Source organism: Dendronephthya gigantea, unplaced genomic scaffold, assembly GCF_004324835.1.
Source record: "Dendronephthya gigantea isolate DGI-Jeju-01 unplaced genomic scaffold, DenGig_1.0 000225F, whole genome shotgun sequence".
Taxonomy (NCBI): domain Eukaryota; kingdom Metazoa; phylum Cnidaria; class Anthozoa; order Malacalcyonacea; family Nephtheidae; genus Dendronephthya; species Dendronephthya gigantea.
In genome coordinates, this window is record NW_021163235.1 from 1 (window position 1) to 15,964 (window position 15,964).

The window sequence follows — 15,964 nt, forward strand, 5'->3', positions numbered from 1 at the left end:
ATGAAGACCGGTTCCGATTTCAACTGCACCTGGGATTTCGATGACGGAGCGTTTGGTCACTCCAGCTATTGGATCACGGATGAAGAGGTCAGTTTTTTTGTGGTCGGGAGTTTTATCAGGGTCGTCGCCAGAAGCTTAGATGGGGGAGTTTTATATTCATATATTTGTCTTATGATTCGTCCTAGGTGTACAAATGGCCGATAACTCACCAAAAAATTTATCACATGTTTCCTGGCATTGGCGTGTACCACGTTCGCATTAATTGTACCAACAGACTCTACCCCATCACCGCCTCCACCATCTCAATTGTACAAGTTCCTGTCATTGGTAAGATGTTTTGGTAGATTTACTTTTTTATGGTTTTATACTGACAAAGGAATGCGATTCCTCTTGTATCTTCCTTACAAATTATCAATATGTTTATGAAATAATGACTCCTAGTAAGTTATTTAGAAATATATGTTTCTAAAAGATGGTTTCTTTTGTTAAAAGGATTCAAATTTGACCAGCCAGATCCTCAACCAAATGACGAAGATCTCGTGGTGAATTTCACAGCCGCCACGGGCACCAACATCAGTTACACCGTGACGTTTTATCACATCTGGGAAAAACGCGATATCCCTATAACGGATGTGACCATCTCTCCAGACACCCTCAAGGGAACTGCGGTCATCGACAAGAAGCACTTCACAGATCGTGTCGGTTACTACAACGTGAAGATAACAGCCGTTAATCTCGTGACGCCGCTTCAAACTCGCGTACGGACGGTCACGATCGATCGTCCGATTCGTGACCCCAAATTATCATTCACGCGAAATACGTGGAAACGAATCACACAGTGAACTACACGATCCACGCAGATGGCTCGAACGTGACCATCAAGTGGGATTTCAACGATCCGTACGCGGGTCCACTCAGCTTCCGTCAGGAATGGTTCCAAGGGGTATTTACAAGCGATGGCTGGACGGTGTGGCATAAATTTGACCACAGTGGATATTATGTAATCGATGTAACGCTCACGAATAGCTTGGGCACCGTTACTACGACAAAACAAGTTAAAGGTGAATTCGGCGTGTATTTGGTTGGCGTCACGGACTCTCCACGTCCCCTGCCTCCGGGTCGAATGAATTTCACGTTCTTCCCTATTCCAGAGAGGTACTATTGGCACCCAACTGACGCGCATATGGAAATGCAGTTTGGAGATGGAAAAAATTATTCGGGACCTTATAATTCGACCGTCATACATTTCTACGAAAGCTGGGGTCTGTTCCACGTGAACTGTACCATAATGAACAAGATCTCTTGGGGATTTTTCACGTTTGAAGTGGAAATACAACGTATCATACAAGGACTAAAGCTCACTCCTTTTCACAGCGCCGGCGATGCTGGCTACTTCGGTCCGGCTCGTGGGCCCAATCTTGATCGCCTACCTTTGGAATACGACGTGATATGGAACGTGACTACGTCCGACGGCACGAACATCACATACACTTATCAATTTGGGGATGGCGACGAAGAAGTGACGCAAATGCTACAGTTTTTCATAAGTATCGAGAGGTAGATTATTTCACAGCGACCGTTACTGCCGTGAATGCGGTGAGCAAGGGATCCACGACATTCAAAATTCGCATTCAACAAATCGTCATTGGAATCGACATCGATAGTAATTGCCCTCGAAAGATCGATCATCCGACCACGTTTCGTGTGACAATTGATCAAGTTGGAACAGAATCGTGTTATCTGATTCGATTCGGAAACAACAGTCATAATTACCTCTACAAGGATGCTCCAGACACGTTATGCGAACAGAGTTTCCTCGACCAAGTGTCTCCAGGCCATACCTACGTCTTCAGTGGAAAGTCTTTCGTTCTGAATTATACGTACGCGTTTATCGACGTGTATTGGCCCCGTTTGATTGGTTCAAATTTGGTGTCGAAGCTTTGGAAGTTCCACAAGGCTGTGGTTGTCTGGAATCACTGCGATTATCCCAAAATCGATATTTTTAACATCGGAAAGAATAGGACAACGGCGACTGATGTTTTACGGTCGCAGGTTTTCATGGTTGACACGCAGAATATCGTCCTTTGTAAAGCTTCTGTGACAACTTCTTTTCTATGGGAGGTCTACGAAGTGAACCCCGTTGAAGGCGGTAATGACACGCTGTTTATCTTTGCTTCAAACGTCGCCGTTAACAACCCAAGGTAACAAAAATTTAGAATAAAGACTAATTTTATTTCCTAAAGACCTCAGCCGTCGGTTGTTCAAAAGCCAGTTAGCTTAACCCGGGGTTAAAGCAAATCTTAACATTAATTTTTCTAATTGCTTGTTTGCAAAGTTGAATGAATATTTTCAGGACCGATGGAAGTCATATTTTCCAGAGTTTTAAAACGAACAGTTGCTCAGAAGCACATAAACTAAAACACTGGATAAAAAATTAACCCAGGGTTAGCGCTAACCCAGCTTTGAACGACTGGCCCCAGGAAGAGTCTATTTGCAAAGTTTGCTTGCGAAATGTTGTAAAATGCGGGGAAAATATACCCCTAACATGTTTGCTAATTTTTTATACGTCCTATATAAACCATGACGTCATCTCGAGCCCAATCATGCGCCTTTCTGATGATTTACAGCGAGTCCTGAGCCCCCTTAAATAAAGTCTCGACTCGATAGAGCAAAAACCTGGTCGCCATCTTTCATGTCGAATTAAGTACAAGTGCCAGTCTCTTTCTGTTTCTGTCGGCGCGATCGTCGACCGTGAATTCAAGATGGCGACCAAGTTATCGTTACAGTTGACATAGAGTTCACCGACTTGATCCCAGGAATGATCGAACCCCTACCTAATTGTAATCGACGCAATTTTTGCTTTTTCTTTAAGATTCCGCATCGATATCCGCCTATTACCATACGGTTTGTATAGAATGAAATTTACGATCACTATGCTAGGCATTGACGGGGTAGTCGGTTTCGACAACGGTTTCATTCGGATCATTGAATCCCCGTTGATCGCAACAGTCAACGGTGGTTCGGGCATTTCAAAAGGCTACGCGCAAAATGTGACAATCGATGCATCTGGTTCCCAGGACCCGGACGTCGGGCCGGGATTTTACGAGAATATAACATTGATCTGGGAGTGCCTGGTCGAAGGGATTCCCAACACGCTAACCCCGCAGGAAATCAGCGCTGCGGAGGTGAAGTCTGGCTGCTCAGGCGATGGTTTTAGTGTTTTAAAGAATGGAAGCGCTGCCGATTTGGTGTACCTAAATTCGAATTTCACCGTCCTCCCGAACGTGAACTACGCTCTACGGTTCACGGTTATAAAGAATCATCGTCGTATGAGGTCGTACTTCAACATCCACACACGTGAAAAAGATGTTCTCAATGTTTTTGTCAAGTAAGTACAGCGATTCATTAACGGGATGGAAACACCACAGGGCCAAGTTTAGGGCGATTTGTTTTGGCGTATACACAACGAAACGCCAGAAACAGATCGAAGCGTCTAACAACTATTTTCTTTCGTTTCCATTATTCAGATGCCTTCAGAACTGCAAAAAGAAACGAGTCTCTGCCGTGAAGCTGGCTTACACTGGCGGCATCCGTGGTCTCGAAGATCCTGAAATATTGAAGCGTGTGACGTATAAGTGGAAGCTCTACGAGGCGCCAGAACGTGGTCGACTTTATCGCATTCGTAACGACGCGTGGAAAGTGGTTAGTACACGGCGCGCAATTTTGCTATCCCCAGACAAAGGATATATCGCCCTCCCAACCGTTTGGAGGTTACCGCTGAGAAGTAAAGGTCGCCTGCTGTTACACGGCTAAAACCTTTTCCCTAGGGATTAACAGCATTGAACAATATTTTGTGGCCAGAATTGTTCGAATACGTCAAGAACAATATCGTTAAAACTAAATCAGATGTTGTTCAATGTTGATGAGACCTGTGGGAAATGTTTCGTCCCGTCTTAAAACTTGTTTATGTCAATATTGCAATAACCTGGTCGTTTTTAGGCACATTTCACTTTTTTTTTTGTAAATTTCGATTCACAATTCAACCTTGGTGAATCTGCTTATTAAAACTGGTCAGGTTTTATATTAGACTTGAAATTCCGCTCAACTGCATTTCACTAGGTGAAGACTTTTGAAACAGATTTCGTGATAACGGCAACCACAAAAGATACGGTGGTCATCGGGGAAAAAGTTCTTTTGCCTACATCACGATATCGTTTGAGGCTTTACGTCACGCTGGATGAACAGACTGGTTTCGCTGAAGAAGAACTATTCATGAACCAGCCACCTAGCGGTGGAGTGTGTGATAGGTAGTTTGCAATTGGTTCACTAACCTTCGTCCTTGTGGCGAAGGGCTTCCACAACTTATTTGCATGCGACTGTCTTCATAGGGAGATAGCAATGACAAAAGAGAGAAACAAAGAACTTTTGATTTTCTATTAAAACAAAAGACACAATAAATATTGATTGTTTAATTAGATCCTGCAGAAGGCTACGCGCTGGACACAGAATTTCGCGTCTCTTGCTCAGGCTGGAGCGACCAAGATGTCCCGTTATCTTACAAGTTCGCTTACAAAACAAGCGATGAAGACTTCGAACAGTTGATATACTTTGGATCTAAAAGTAAAACGCCACCCGTCAAACTTCCCCTGGGTAAAGCTCACTTGAACTACTCCATACAAGTCATCGTAGATGCTGCTGATTCATTACTAGCTCCTAATGTAACAATCCTGAACGTCACGGTAAGATATACTCCCACAATCGCGGAACGCCATATTTCATGGCTATCTGAGCCACTGGTCTGACAATACACTGCATGCATATAGCAGCTATGCTCTCTTGGAAACAAAGTCAGGTAACCAAGTTACTGTCAGAATTAGGTTTCTTCCACTGTTCCTTCAAATTGGAACCAAACTTGAATTCTATCTCTCGAACATCATTTCCATTCTATTTTCTATATTCCATCTCATGTTTAGGTCACGGCTAAGCCTATTACAAGTCTCGCAGAATTTGAGACGCATATGCTTCATATGATATCCAAGGATGGACCACTGGGAAATATGATGGCCTCGGGTGATGCTCACAGCGCTACACAACTTGTGGGAGCGTTGAGTTCTCTTCTTGACAATCTTGCGAACAGTAACAGAACTTCGAAACTTCAGTTAGAGATAGACGCGCTGGAGGCCATTGATAAAGAGCAGTTGAAACCAGAAGAGATTGACGCAATTAATCAACAAATCCAAATTCTTCAGGAAGCAGATAGAATTCAAGTTCAGAATGAAACGGCTATTCGTGTTAAGGTTGGCATTTGATTGATTTTGCTAGCGTTTATAGGTGAATGTGGGTGATCTGGGTGAATGTGGGTGATCTGGGTGAATGTGGGTGATCTGGGTGAATGTGGGTGTTGTTATTCGATCCCTTTTCGCGTTTTTTAGATGAGGAAAATAATGGAAAATGTGGTTTCCGAAATACCAATCGACAGCGTTGAAGCCATCCGTGAAAAAGCGACAGCCAGTGCGTCATTGTCAAACACTCCTAACGAAGTCACAGCAGAAATGCAGGTAAAATCACGCAAAACTATAATATTTAAAATCATAAAAACACAGTCACGATGATTTCCAATCTTTTGATTTTTTTCAATATGAACTTCATAATTCATCCAATATCAATTCGAAAGTACCATTCAAGCTAAATGGTGGTAAATATTCTGATAAATACATGATGCTTTAAGAATTACAGCAATTACAAGTAGCCAATTACAACAGTTTAAAATGTAAACAAACCCTTTGTTTATATTACGAACACAGCACCATCATTAAGGTTATGAAAATGCAAACTATTCATACGAATATCTCCTTTTCCCGAAAAATCAAAGTCTTACAAACTCGTCGTAAGGATAGACCTACCGTTGTTCAACTTTACAGGACAGTGCGATGAACGCGGCGAATCAAATGATCGCTTTCCTTGGCAACAGCACTCAGTCAGAAGAGCCCCCGAACCCGCAGGATACTTACAACGCTGCTGGTGGACTTATCAACACACTTGGAAATTCGATGGAAGCGTCTATAGAGACTGGAAAAAGCTACAACGCCTCAGATGACGGTGGTGATAACACGACAAAGACGGATAGTGCTGTGAGTATTTGATGAGAATATTGTAGTCTGGAACGATTTGAAGACAATTTGAAAACGAAAGATCCATTCACAGACAATGATATCTCATTGGCTTGCTTTTTACCTGAGGCAGGGATCTCGCAATATGTTATAGACGAATAATTCATTTTAATCTGAATAATAACTATTCCTAAGATATCTTTATTCGTTCAAGTTTCCAGACGTTTTCTGGTATTAATTAATCCGTTAAACTCTTCTTTTCATCATCACAGAGTAAAGGTCTCGTTACAAAAGCGATGGAGAACGTCGAGAATTTAGCTTCGGCCGTTTTGACGCAGAAATTTGCCGGAGAACCGGCGACCGAGGTAAAAACGGAACGCCTATCCATGGCCGTGCAAAGGGCTGATCCATCGGAAAGCGGGAATATTGGGGCGAACACAGGAGGTGGAAACTTCATGATGCCGAATGTCGGGGCTTTGTTCGGTATTGACGGAAACGATACGAAAAAAATACCACCTGTTGATACTAAGGTTTGTAGCTCTACCGCGATTAAACAGCTATCTTATCATAAAGTTTCTCAACTGGTTCTTCTGTCATCTCCGAAATGCATGGAGCACCATCACGGCACTCTTGGATGCCAATATTACTATTTTATGCTGTTATTCGCCGACATTAGATCTATTGAAATAGAGTTGCACTGTAAAGATTTTATCGTGTCCCCCCGATAACAAATGAGCTTCAAATATTGAATCTAAAGAAGGATATTCCAATTTCGCATGTTTCATGATTGAAATTGTATAGGACCGTTTACATTTGCAATTTTTGCTGCCATTTTTTGGCGATGATCTTCATTTTGATAGATGTGAACGAGTAAACTAGTTACTGATGATGTTCAAATAAGACCTCTTATAATCAGATCATTCGTAACTAATCACTCGTTCACATCCACCAAAAGTAGAAAATCGCAGCATTCAAAAATTGCAAGAGTAAACGCAGGCCTTAATATCATTGTCGACGACATGCTAAGATATTTTATTACTAGGCTGTTTCAAATTCGAAGAATCCATTCGCTTGGGACTCGACTTCGTCGAAAGTGAAGAGCAAGGTTATGACGATGGAATTGAAGAACGCCTCGGGCCATCCGATCAAAGTGAGCAACCTATCCAAGCCAATTGACATGTGGGTGCCACGTGGGATGTCCGTGGATTTCTCGCTGTACGCCGTGAACCACGGAAGGTTTCTGTACAGAGCATTTCCCGTCGTGGAGAACGATACCTCGATACAAGTCGAGATTCTCGCCGAAGATAACAACACAGAACTCATCGCTTATTTGCGCTTCGGAAAATTTCCGACCGAGGAAAAATATGATTTTAAATACGTGCTGCCCAGACGTGTGTTTCCCGTCAAGCACTCGGGGAATGGAACCGCGAACAAGACAAAAACCGGTCGGGAAATAAACCCTTACATCTTGTTCCGGTCTAACGAGGATCTGAACAGAACAGCCGCGGGAAAGGTAACTAGTTTTGTTTTTAACCATGTTGATAATCGAAAATAATCCAGGGTCGTCGGTTGGCTGTTTGAACCAAATTAACTCAAATCTGTTTTGATTTAATTTTGCGCATTTTTCCGAAAGCCATAATTCTTATCAATTTTTGAATCCAAAGATAATTACACGCGACTCTATTTTCCGCATTTTAAAATATTTTACGACTGAACTTTGGGATTGTACAATATCTAAGATGCTCTTTCAAGCTGTGCTTAGTACGTTTTCCTCGTTGAAAACTTTGTTAAAGCTACCATCTGCCTGACGAATTTGTTTGAAAATAGTAAATGCAACACTGTAATACGTATGCAGGTAAACGTATTCTTGGTTCTGAGTTCATTTACAGTTAAATAATTAAAGTTTTGGTTTCGTGCGGGTCGTATTTCTCACGTCGGCTACAAAAACGTGCTGTAAAAATAGCCAGCCTACAAGGAGGATCAATTCAGATTAGTTTTGTTCATAGATTCTGTGATTTCTTTTGCAGTATTACATTGGCGTTAAGTACAACGGGACATTTGACCCGCTGTACGAGGCTGTTATCTCTGGTGGGAAAATAACATATAAAGAATTCATTCCACCGATTGCAAATTTCACGATGAGAACCTTCACTTCGTCTTGTTTGTACTGGAGCATCGAGAATGATACATGGAAAAGCGACGGATGTGTGGTAAGTACGAAATATTGTCGATTCGTTGGCTATAGACACCAGGATCAACAGAGTCCCGAACACTTGTTTCAGACAACTTATAGCATGAGTATGGAGCCGCCTTATACTAAGTTGCAGTCAAACTAATGATAACCTAAGTAATTTAGCTTGTAGGTACACTACCTAGTATTTAATACTTAAGAATTAAAAGATTAAATTAAATTAATTTTTTATTTAAGTATTAAATACAAGCTAAGTTACTTACAAGACTATTATTAATGATAACTTGCCATGAACCAAGTCATTTTACGCATTCATAAATCGCCTTGAATGCTTCAACTCTTACTGACTTCGATTTTGATCTGGTTTCAGGTCGGCCCAAAGACAGCTATGGACGGGACACAATGTTTATGTACGCATCTGACATCGTTCGGCGGAGATATGGTCGTTGCTCCTAATACGATTGACTGGAGTGCGATAAGCTTGGATAATCTTTTCAGCAATCCTGTCGTATTCGCCGTCGTGATGTCGTTCATTTTTCTGTATTTTATTCTGCTTATTCCCGCTCGTAGACAGGACAAGAAAGATTTGGAAAAGGTAATGCATGATACTATAAAGGAAGGAAGTCATTTCTGGGTGGAATTTCAGTGAATTACTGTAGCTAAGACTGGCAGATCTAAAATCATGGTTTTAAATATCTGCGAGGCATAAAGTACTTCAATGCGATGTGAAAAAGTTTAACAAACAAACCTGTGTTTACAAAGATGTTGTTGTTTTTCGGAGCATGTTTCCTTCCATTTTTTATTAAAATATTCTGTTGTCAAAGGTTTTTTGTTATGGTGAAATCTTTTAATAAAACGTCTCTGATCATTGTAATCAATTGTACAAAATCATGGGAGGAAAGCTTTGGTAGAAATATCTTTATATGCGTAGTTTTAAGGTTCTTCTGTTCTTAATTTGAGTGAAGGCAACTTTTTCCCTTTTAAAACTGTTTCTTCTTCTCAGCTTGGCGTGGTTCCATTACCTGATAACGACCCTCGTGATCAATACAGCTACGAAATCACCGTCTACACTGGGTTCAGCGCCGAGGCCGGAACGACGGCAGATATTTTCTTCATCTTAGAAGGAACGCGAGACGAGACGCCGGTGAGAATGTTAAAAGATCCCAGCAAGAACAAAATCTCCGTTGGGAGCATCAACTACTTTCTGTTAACCGTTCCTTCGTCTTTGGGGAAATTGAGAAGCCTTCGTATCTGGCACAATAATGGTGGCAGTTCTCCATCTTGGTACTTACTACGTCTGATGGTAAGTCTCATTGAATAGCTAGACAACTTCTCGTGGAACCCCACAACTTTAGTCCATCGCTTGCTCTAAATATTTCTCAAGCATTTCAGCACCCTCATTTTGCAAGAATCCTTGGCCTGCATTGAAGGTTGTTCTTCGCAAATCCTTGGCAATAATTACAACACCAATAAGTTTTTTACAACACCAAAATAATTGAAATATTCGCTTTACCCTAAAGGTTCACGATATCCACAGAGATACCAAGACGTGGTTCCTCTGCGATCGTTGGCTGGCTGTTGAAGAAGATGACGGTCAGATTGACCGAGTCCTCCGACCGGCAGGCGCCGGAGACCTCACGAAGTTCAACCTCTTGTTCCAAAACGAAGCTCGTAAAAACCTCTCCGACGGACACATCTGGTTCTCGGTCGTCAAGAGACCTGCCCGCAGTAACTTCACACGTGTACAGCGGCTGTCGTGTTGTCTGTGTATCCTGCTGACCACAATGCTTGCAAACGCAATGTTCTACCAAAACGACCCGTCGTCGTCTGGCGATGGTGTACTTAAGGTGGGTCCGTTCCATACAGCAGCTCTCTATCGCTATCACGAGCAGTTTGGTTGTGCTTCCTGTCAACTTGTTTGTCGTCTGGATCTTCCGAAATGCACGACCAAAGAAAACGGCGAAAGAAAAGCAAAAGGAAGAAGAAGCCAAATACGAATCGCGGAAAAAAAAGAACGTTAAAGAATCAAAATCGAAAAAAGGAAAAGAGGAAAAAGGTAACCTCATAACGGAAACACCAAGTCGTTACCACTGATCTCATAATACTCTTGATATAGTGAGAATAACTATTAAAATCATTCATTCTTTGCAAATAGACCTGTTTCACGGGTCGAACTTTTCATCTGCCAAATCGAATGCAGATACCCAGGGTATTGCTGTTAATATTCACAGACGCCTCATCGATCTTAATAGTCTACGAAGTCCTAGATCATAATATCTGTTTTTATATTTTATTTATTTTCGTTGTATCATTTCGTAAATATTTTTCAATTTTTTTGAAGATGGGAAAAAGAAGTCTTTGCCTCACTATATGATTTACGTCGCATATTTCGCGATATTTATCGCCTGCTCTGTATCCGCCACGTTCACCGTTTTCTATGGCCTGACGTTTGGCAAAGCCAAGTCCGAAGCGTGGATCTCAGCTATGATGATCTCGTTCTGGCAAGACGTGCTCATCTCGCAACCGTTGAAGGTCTTTGCCGCTGCAACGCTGTTTGCGCTCATTACCAAAGATCCGAAGAAGGCAACTGGGGAGGATGATGAAGATAAATTACCATCGCCAGAGCTTCAAGAGGACGAGGAATACACGGAGAGGAACATGGAAGGTCGAGGTATGTTTGATGTTGTTCATTTGTCAGTGTTTACAGAAAGAATACGAACCAATGTAACGGTTGGAGTTGAAAAGGAAAACAACAGCAACAACAACAGCAACAACAGTAACAAAGTAAACAACAACAACAACAACAGCCACAGCAGCAGCAACAACAACAAAGCAAAAACAACTAGCATTAACGTTTAAACAGAAGAAACATCAAAAAGAAGGAACTGTTATAAGAATGTATCAACACATAGGAAACAACAACAATAAGAACAATAATAATACCTTTTACCACCACAACAACAACAACAATAAAAACAACAAATGTAATAACAACGACAACGACAACTACAAATAAGAAAACAACATCAAGACTCGTTTTTTATGATCTTTTAAGGTTTGGTATCAATGGCCCGAATTGACCCTAAACCACTGGATCCACAGAAACTTCAGGAAAGCAGGGATTTAAAACTGAAACAAAAAAAGATGAAATATATTCTCTACGATATAATCTGGTACTTTATATTCGTGAGTGTCCTACTGAGCGTTGCCCATGGTAACAAGGATAAGGTTGCCTACGACACTACCTCCACCATGTCAAGCATGTTTGAAGGAAGCAGTTACACGAATTGGATAGATTTTGGCGAGGTACGACCATCTTTAATTTAGTTCCAGTATGATTCAGAATAAAACTTCTTGGTTTTCTGCCACATTTGCGTTTCCAATTTTGTTTTGAAGCAAAGATATCTTCGGTATTTACTACAAATTAAGATATATCTTAAGAAAAAAACAATATAGTGATAATGCTATGAGATTCAGGTCTCAACTCTTTCTGAATTCTTGTTTAGTTTTTCGCGTGAATTAAGGATGTTTTAGTGATTACTTTTCCACAGCAAAAGTGTTCTACCGTGTTTGTTTTTTCCTCTTTGAGAATATGTACTCTACAGTAGTTTAGATTTATTAGTTGAAAGTTTGCGAAATATTGATTTTGTATTAAATTCCTGGTTGACGGCTGCTGATGTTGATCTAATTTACTCTTAGATAACCGATCCTAAACTGTTCTGGTATTGGAGTCGATACACCTTATTACCCACACTTATCCCAAACCAGTGGTATGGTCCAAATCAAATCCTAGAAAACGTGGTCTGGGTCAAAAGTGATCCGTTGATCTCGCGTTCTCGGGGCGCGCGTAGCCGATTGAATTTGAACAAAAACAAGGTTCGGAAGATTCAGGGGCGACCAGGCGAGTTCCCGGACATGAGCATCGTGCTGAATAATACCTTTCCATTCCCGGAACATTTCGTAGCCGACCGTGCGACGGACTATACCGTCGGAGTCGCGAGATTCAGACAGCTGAGAGTTAAACCAAGTAAGTTAGACATTTCTGTTTGTTCTGGACAAAACTATTATATATGAATTGCACGACAAGAATAGTGTTCGACTTCATATGAACAATTTAAGTCCCACACGTACGTGAGACGTCGTTTTTGAGCTTTTTACATAATCCATTGCACAGCATTGCTTTCTTTTTGCAACGGAAGGAGTGAAGCCATCTCGTTTTAAAATCGTAACTCGTTTGTAGACCATGCACTTCGCCACATTCAGTTAAGACCATAAATCTACTGACAACCTCTTTTTTCTATGTTATATCTGCTTAAATCATGTCTCCATTCAATTGTCGTGAACCTGACAATATGGTTGATTTAATGGAATATTTCTACGTCTGTGCGCTCAAAATGTGACCGATTTGAGTAAAGAAATTGAAACAAATATACTTCTAAACTATTTTGCCTTGTTCATATCAATTACAACAAATTAGAGACTAGGTTCATGAAATGTAACCAAATCTTTTTCTGTCTATCTCAGATCAATGTTCAATTCATCCGGCATTTCAACACATGTTCCAAGAGTGTAACAGTTTCTACAGTTGGGAGAAGGAAGACGAGGGTCAGTACCTGGAGGGGTGGGTGAAAGACCCCAAGGCGAAGATCAAGAAGAATGATACAGCCACTGAGAAACAGAAAAATGCTTGGCAATACAATACCGCTTGGGAACTGAAAGGGACGCCATATTGGGCATCATTTTCAACATACTGGGGAGGAGGTAGGGTGACCGAAGATATTTGTGTTGATAATTATGGATAGCAATGGGTATTGATGATTATTTATGTGGAAAGGACAGGCCTTTGACCCCCCTTATAACGATTGAACGCATTTGAAATAATGGTACCTTGGAAAACGCACCTTGAAATCTTTCTAAAGAAATGCTAAAATTTTAAATCTTAACGTCACTTGCTTCGTAAAGAATGACACATAAATTTTTATTATTATTTTTCTTTAATCAACCCCTACGTCTTAGTAAACAATAAAATTTAGTAAAAGGATAAAAATTTGATAAAAATAAACAATAAATTTAGACATGTTAAAAAATAAAATAATATCCCGTAGGTTTTGTCGCTGACTTGGGTCACAACGAAACCTTGGCGATGAACATGACTGCCTACTTGCAGGAAAATGATTGGCTCGACCGTTACACACGGGCAATATTCTTAGAGTTCACGACATACAATCCAAACGTGAACATGTTCTGTCTAATCACACTCGTTTCCGAGATCATCCCCACCGGTGCCTACTATCAGTTCAATCAGATATACCCAGTGAGACTCTATCGTTACTACGGACCAAATCTTTTGGCAATCATGGTGTTAGAAATCACCCTTATGACATTCCTACTTTACTTTGCTTATCGCGAATTCAAGAAATGGCGCCGTGAGGGAAGGCTGTATTGGAAAGATGCGTGGACGTACATGGAATTGCTCGTTCTCTCTTCCTGCTTCTCAACAATCGGTCTTTACTTCGCCCGGATGGTCGCGACTAATTATTCTATCGGTTTAATGCGAGATGATCCACAATCCTTCGTGAGCTTCCACTACGCCGCTGCGTTGGATCAATGGTCGACGTTCACCCTGGGAATGGCTGTGTTCTTTTCGTTCCTGAAGACGCTCAGCTTGCTTCGTTTCAACAGACGAATGTCGTTCATGAGCAAAACATTGAAGATATGCTATAAACCGCTTGCGTCTTTCTTCCTTGTATACATCGTCATATTCTTGGCCTACGCTTCCTTCGGGTTCATCGTCTTCGGTAAAATCGCTCCGGACTATCACACATTCCAATCGTCAATGGCAAATGTACTCGGAATGACTCTGGGCGCTTTCAACTTCCATGCCCTGGTCGAAGCGCACCGAGTTCTTGGTCCAATTTTCTTCTTTACTTTCACGTTCGTTGTCAACTTCATCCTGATCAACGTCTTCGTTGCCATTATCTCGGAAGCGTTGAATTCGGTGACGTCCGACGCCTCAAACCAGTCGAACGACCACGAAATTCTCGACTTCATGGTCCACCAGTTCAAGTCGTACATCGGATACAGAGTTTCGCCGGCGATAAAGCCCGTGTACGTCGAGCCGTTGTCGGGAGTCGACGAATCCTTCGATCAGATTGAAAAGAAGACGGAGAAAGTTGAAATGGCATTTCGGAATCTCTGCATGGAAGAGATTCGCCATGCGAGCTGGTTCGATCCGGAGAAATGTGCGAACAAAAAGAAGCTCCTGCTGCGATTGCTGCTTCACGTCGACAACGACATGACGGAGACGGAGGTATGTGACGCTATCCCTCTCTTCGATGAGGTGATGCGTGCTTACACCGAGAAAGATTTCAAGAACTGGCTTGTGGAATATGGCGAAGAATTTGACGATGCAATGACGATGCGTAGTTCGGTGTTGTTCTCCCGCGCGACTCTCTACGATTCCGACGACAGCAGTTCGGGCGATGATTCTGATGACTCGCTTGAAGAAGGAAGATGGTCGCAACTCTCCGGTACCACCGTGGCTTCTGTTGACGAAAGAAATCTGTTTTCAGGCGCAAGTGAAGTCCCCGACGCACGGATTGGAAGCGTCGAAGGGTACTATCAAAGATACAACGAAAGGCCTCCGTCGACGGCCGAGAGGTTCTGTCGGACGCCGATGACGGACTCAACGACATCTCTGAATGCAAGCATGTCTTATATCGACCGGTTACTTCAGCAAGACGATGATTCCCAGAGACTGTTTATCGAGGGGGGCGATGAGGGGGGAATGGAACCCGAGGATTCGGACGACGACGATTTCAAGGAGGTTGAAGAAGAATTGATGAAAATGAGAACACCTGAACCAGCAAGTGACACGGAGGAACGCGCCGAATTTTGGATGTCGAACTTGAAGCCGACCACCCCGGAGGAAATGGAACAAGGATCGAGCGTGGAACTCCACAGAACGAGTCCTAGAGATGATTTCCCGCTCTTTGAGAGATCCCTCAATTTAGGAAAGAACAAAAACAATGAATATAATGTATTTGTAGAAGAATTCAGCGATTAGTTAAGCAGCAACATTGCCTTGTTCAAACTGGTTACCTTTTGCATTGGTTTTACTGCATGGGAACATTGTATTTTCTCAAATCAGTTCTGCCAAACCAAAAATGTCTAAGTTTACAGTTTATATTAAATACTTCCAGTAAAATAGCAGTCGTAGAAAGCTTTAAAACATTTCATGTTCACTAAAAAAACGCTTTAAAATGCGAACAATAGTTTCTACAAGATCCTCGCTTGTTTGCAGCCAGAGAAAATTTCAAAAATATCTTGATGTTTTCTAGTTTTTCCATGACGTTGAAGCATTTAAACGTTGAAGCAATTTTAAACTATTTTATATATATCTCGTCATGTGTTGTTAAATGACTTCATACTTACCTAGATCCAAGTTTTTCGTAGACATTATGCACAGTATCTTAATAAGATTTTTTGACAAGCTGAGTATTGCAGCAGCCTTCGGAAGAATTTGCACGATTATTGCAAGCATAAAAATAAAGCACGGTAATATAATTGCCATAGTGTAATTTTTAATACGAAATATTGTAAGAAATATGATGTAATAATTAAGCGCTCATTAAAGTTATTTTGAATCATCTAAACTGATAAA

At 41.5% G+C, this 15,964-nt stretch overlaps 2 protein-coding genes across 2 annotated transcripts; both read left to right on the plus strand.

Moving 5' to 3' along the window:
• The first annotated feature begins 7 nt into the window (after positions 1-7).
• On the plus strand, positions 8-1,520 carry LOC114540211. Its single transcript, XM_028560481.1, has 3 exons — positions 8-87; positions 186-327; positions 493-1,520. Exons 2-3 carry the CDS (start codon positions 225-227, stop codon positions 840-842), a joined length of 453 nt encoding a protein of 150 aa, XP_028416282.1. The 5' UTR covers positions 8-87; positions 186-224; the 3' UTR covers positions 843-1,520.
• A 13-nt stretch (positions 1,521-1,533) lies between these two features.
• Positions 1,534-15,952, plus strand: LOC114540213 (polycystic kidney disease protein 1-like 2). The gene is given in 21 exon segments (XM_028560482.1): positions 1,534-2,201; positions 2,873-3,388; positions 3,528-3,702; positions 4,120-4,297; positions 4,299-4,307; positions 4,477-4,739; positions 4,974-5,297; positions 5,433-5,558; positions 5,922-6,131; positions 6,383-6,640; positions 7,153-7,623; positions 8,138-8,320; positions 8,672-8,896; positions 9,305-9,604; positions 9,822-10,159; positions 10,161-10,357; positions 10,643-10,972; positions 11,357-11,607; positions 12,001-12,328; positions 12,826-13,062; positions 13,407-15,952. Coding segments are annotated over 21 exon segments (7,023 nt in total). The 5' UTR covers positions 1,534-2,058; the 3' UTR covers positions 15,368-15,952.
• The last annotated feature ends 12 nt before the right edge of the window (positions 15,953-15,964 follow it).

Bases quoted from the DNA above. Each gene is read 5' to 3' on its own strand.
- LOC114540211 (XM_028560481.1), top strand. From the start codon at position 225: ATGTTTCCTGGCATTGGCGTGTACCACGTTCGCATTAATTGTACCAAC. The intron at 328-492 runs GTAAGATGTTTT...TTTTGTTAAAAG, and splicing joins TGTACAAGTTCCTGTCATTG to GATTCAAATTTGACCAGCCA.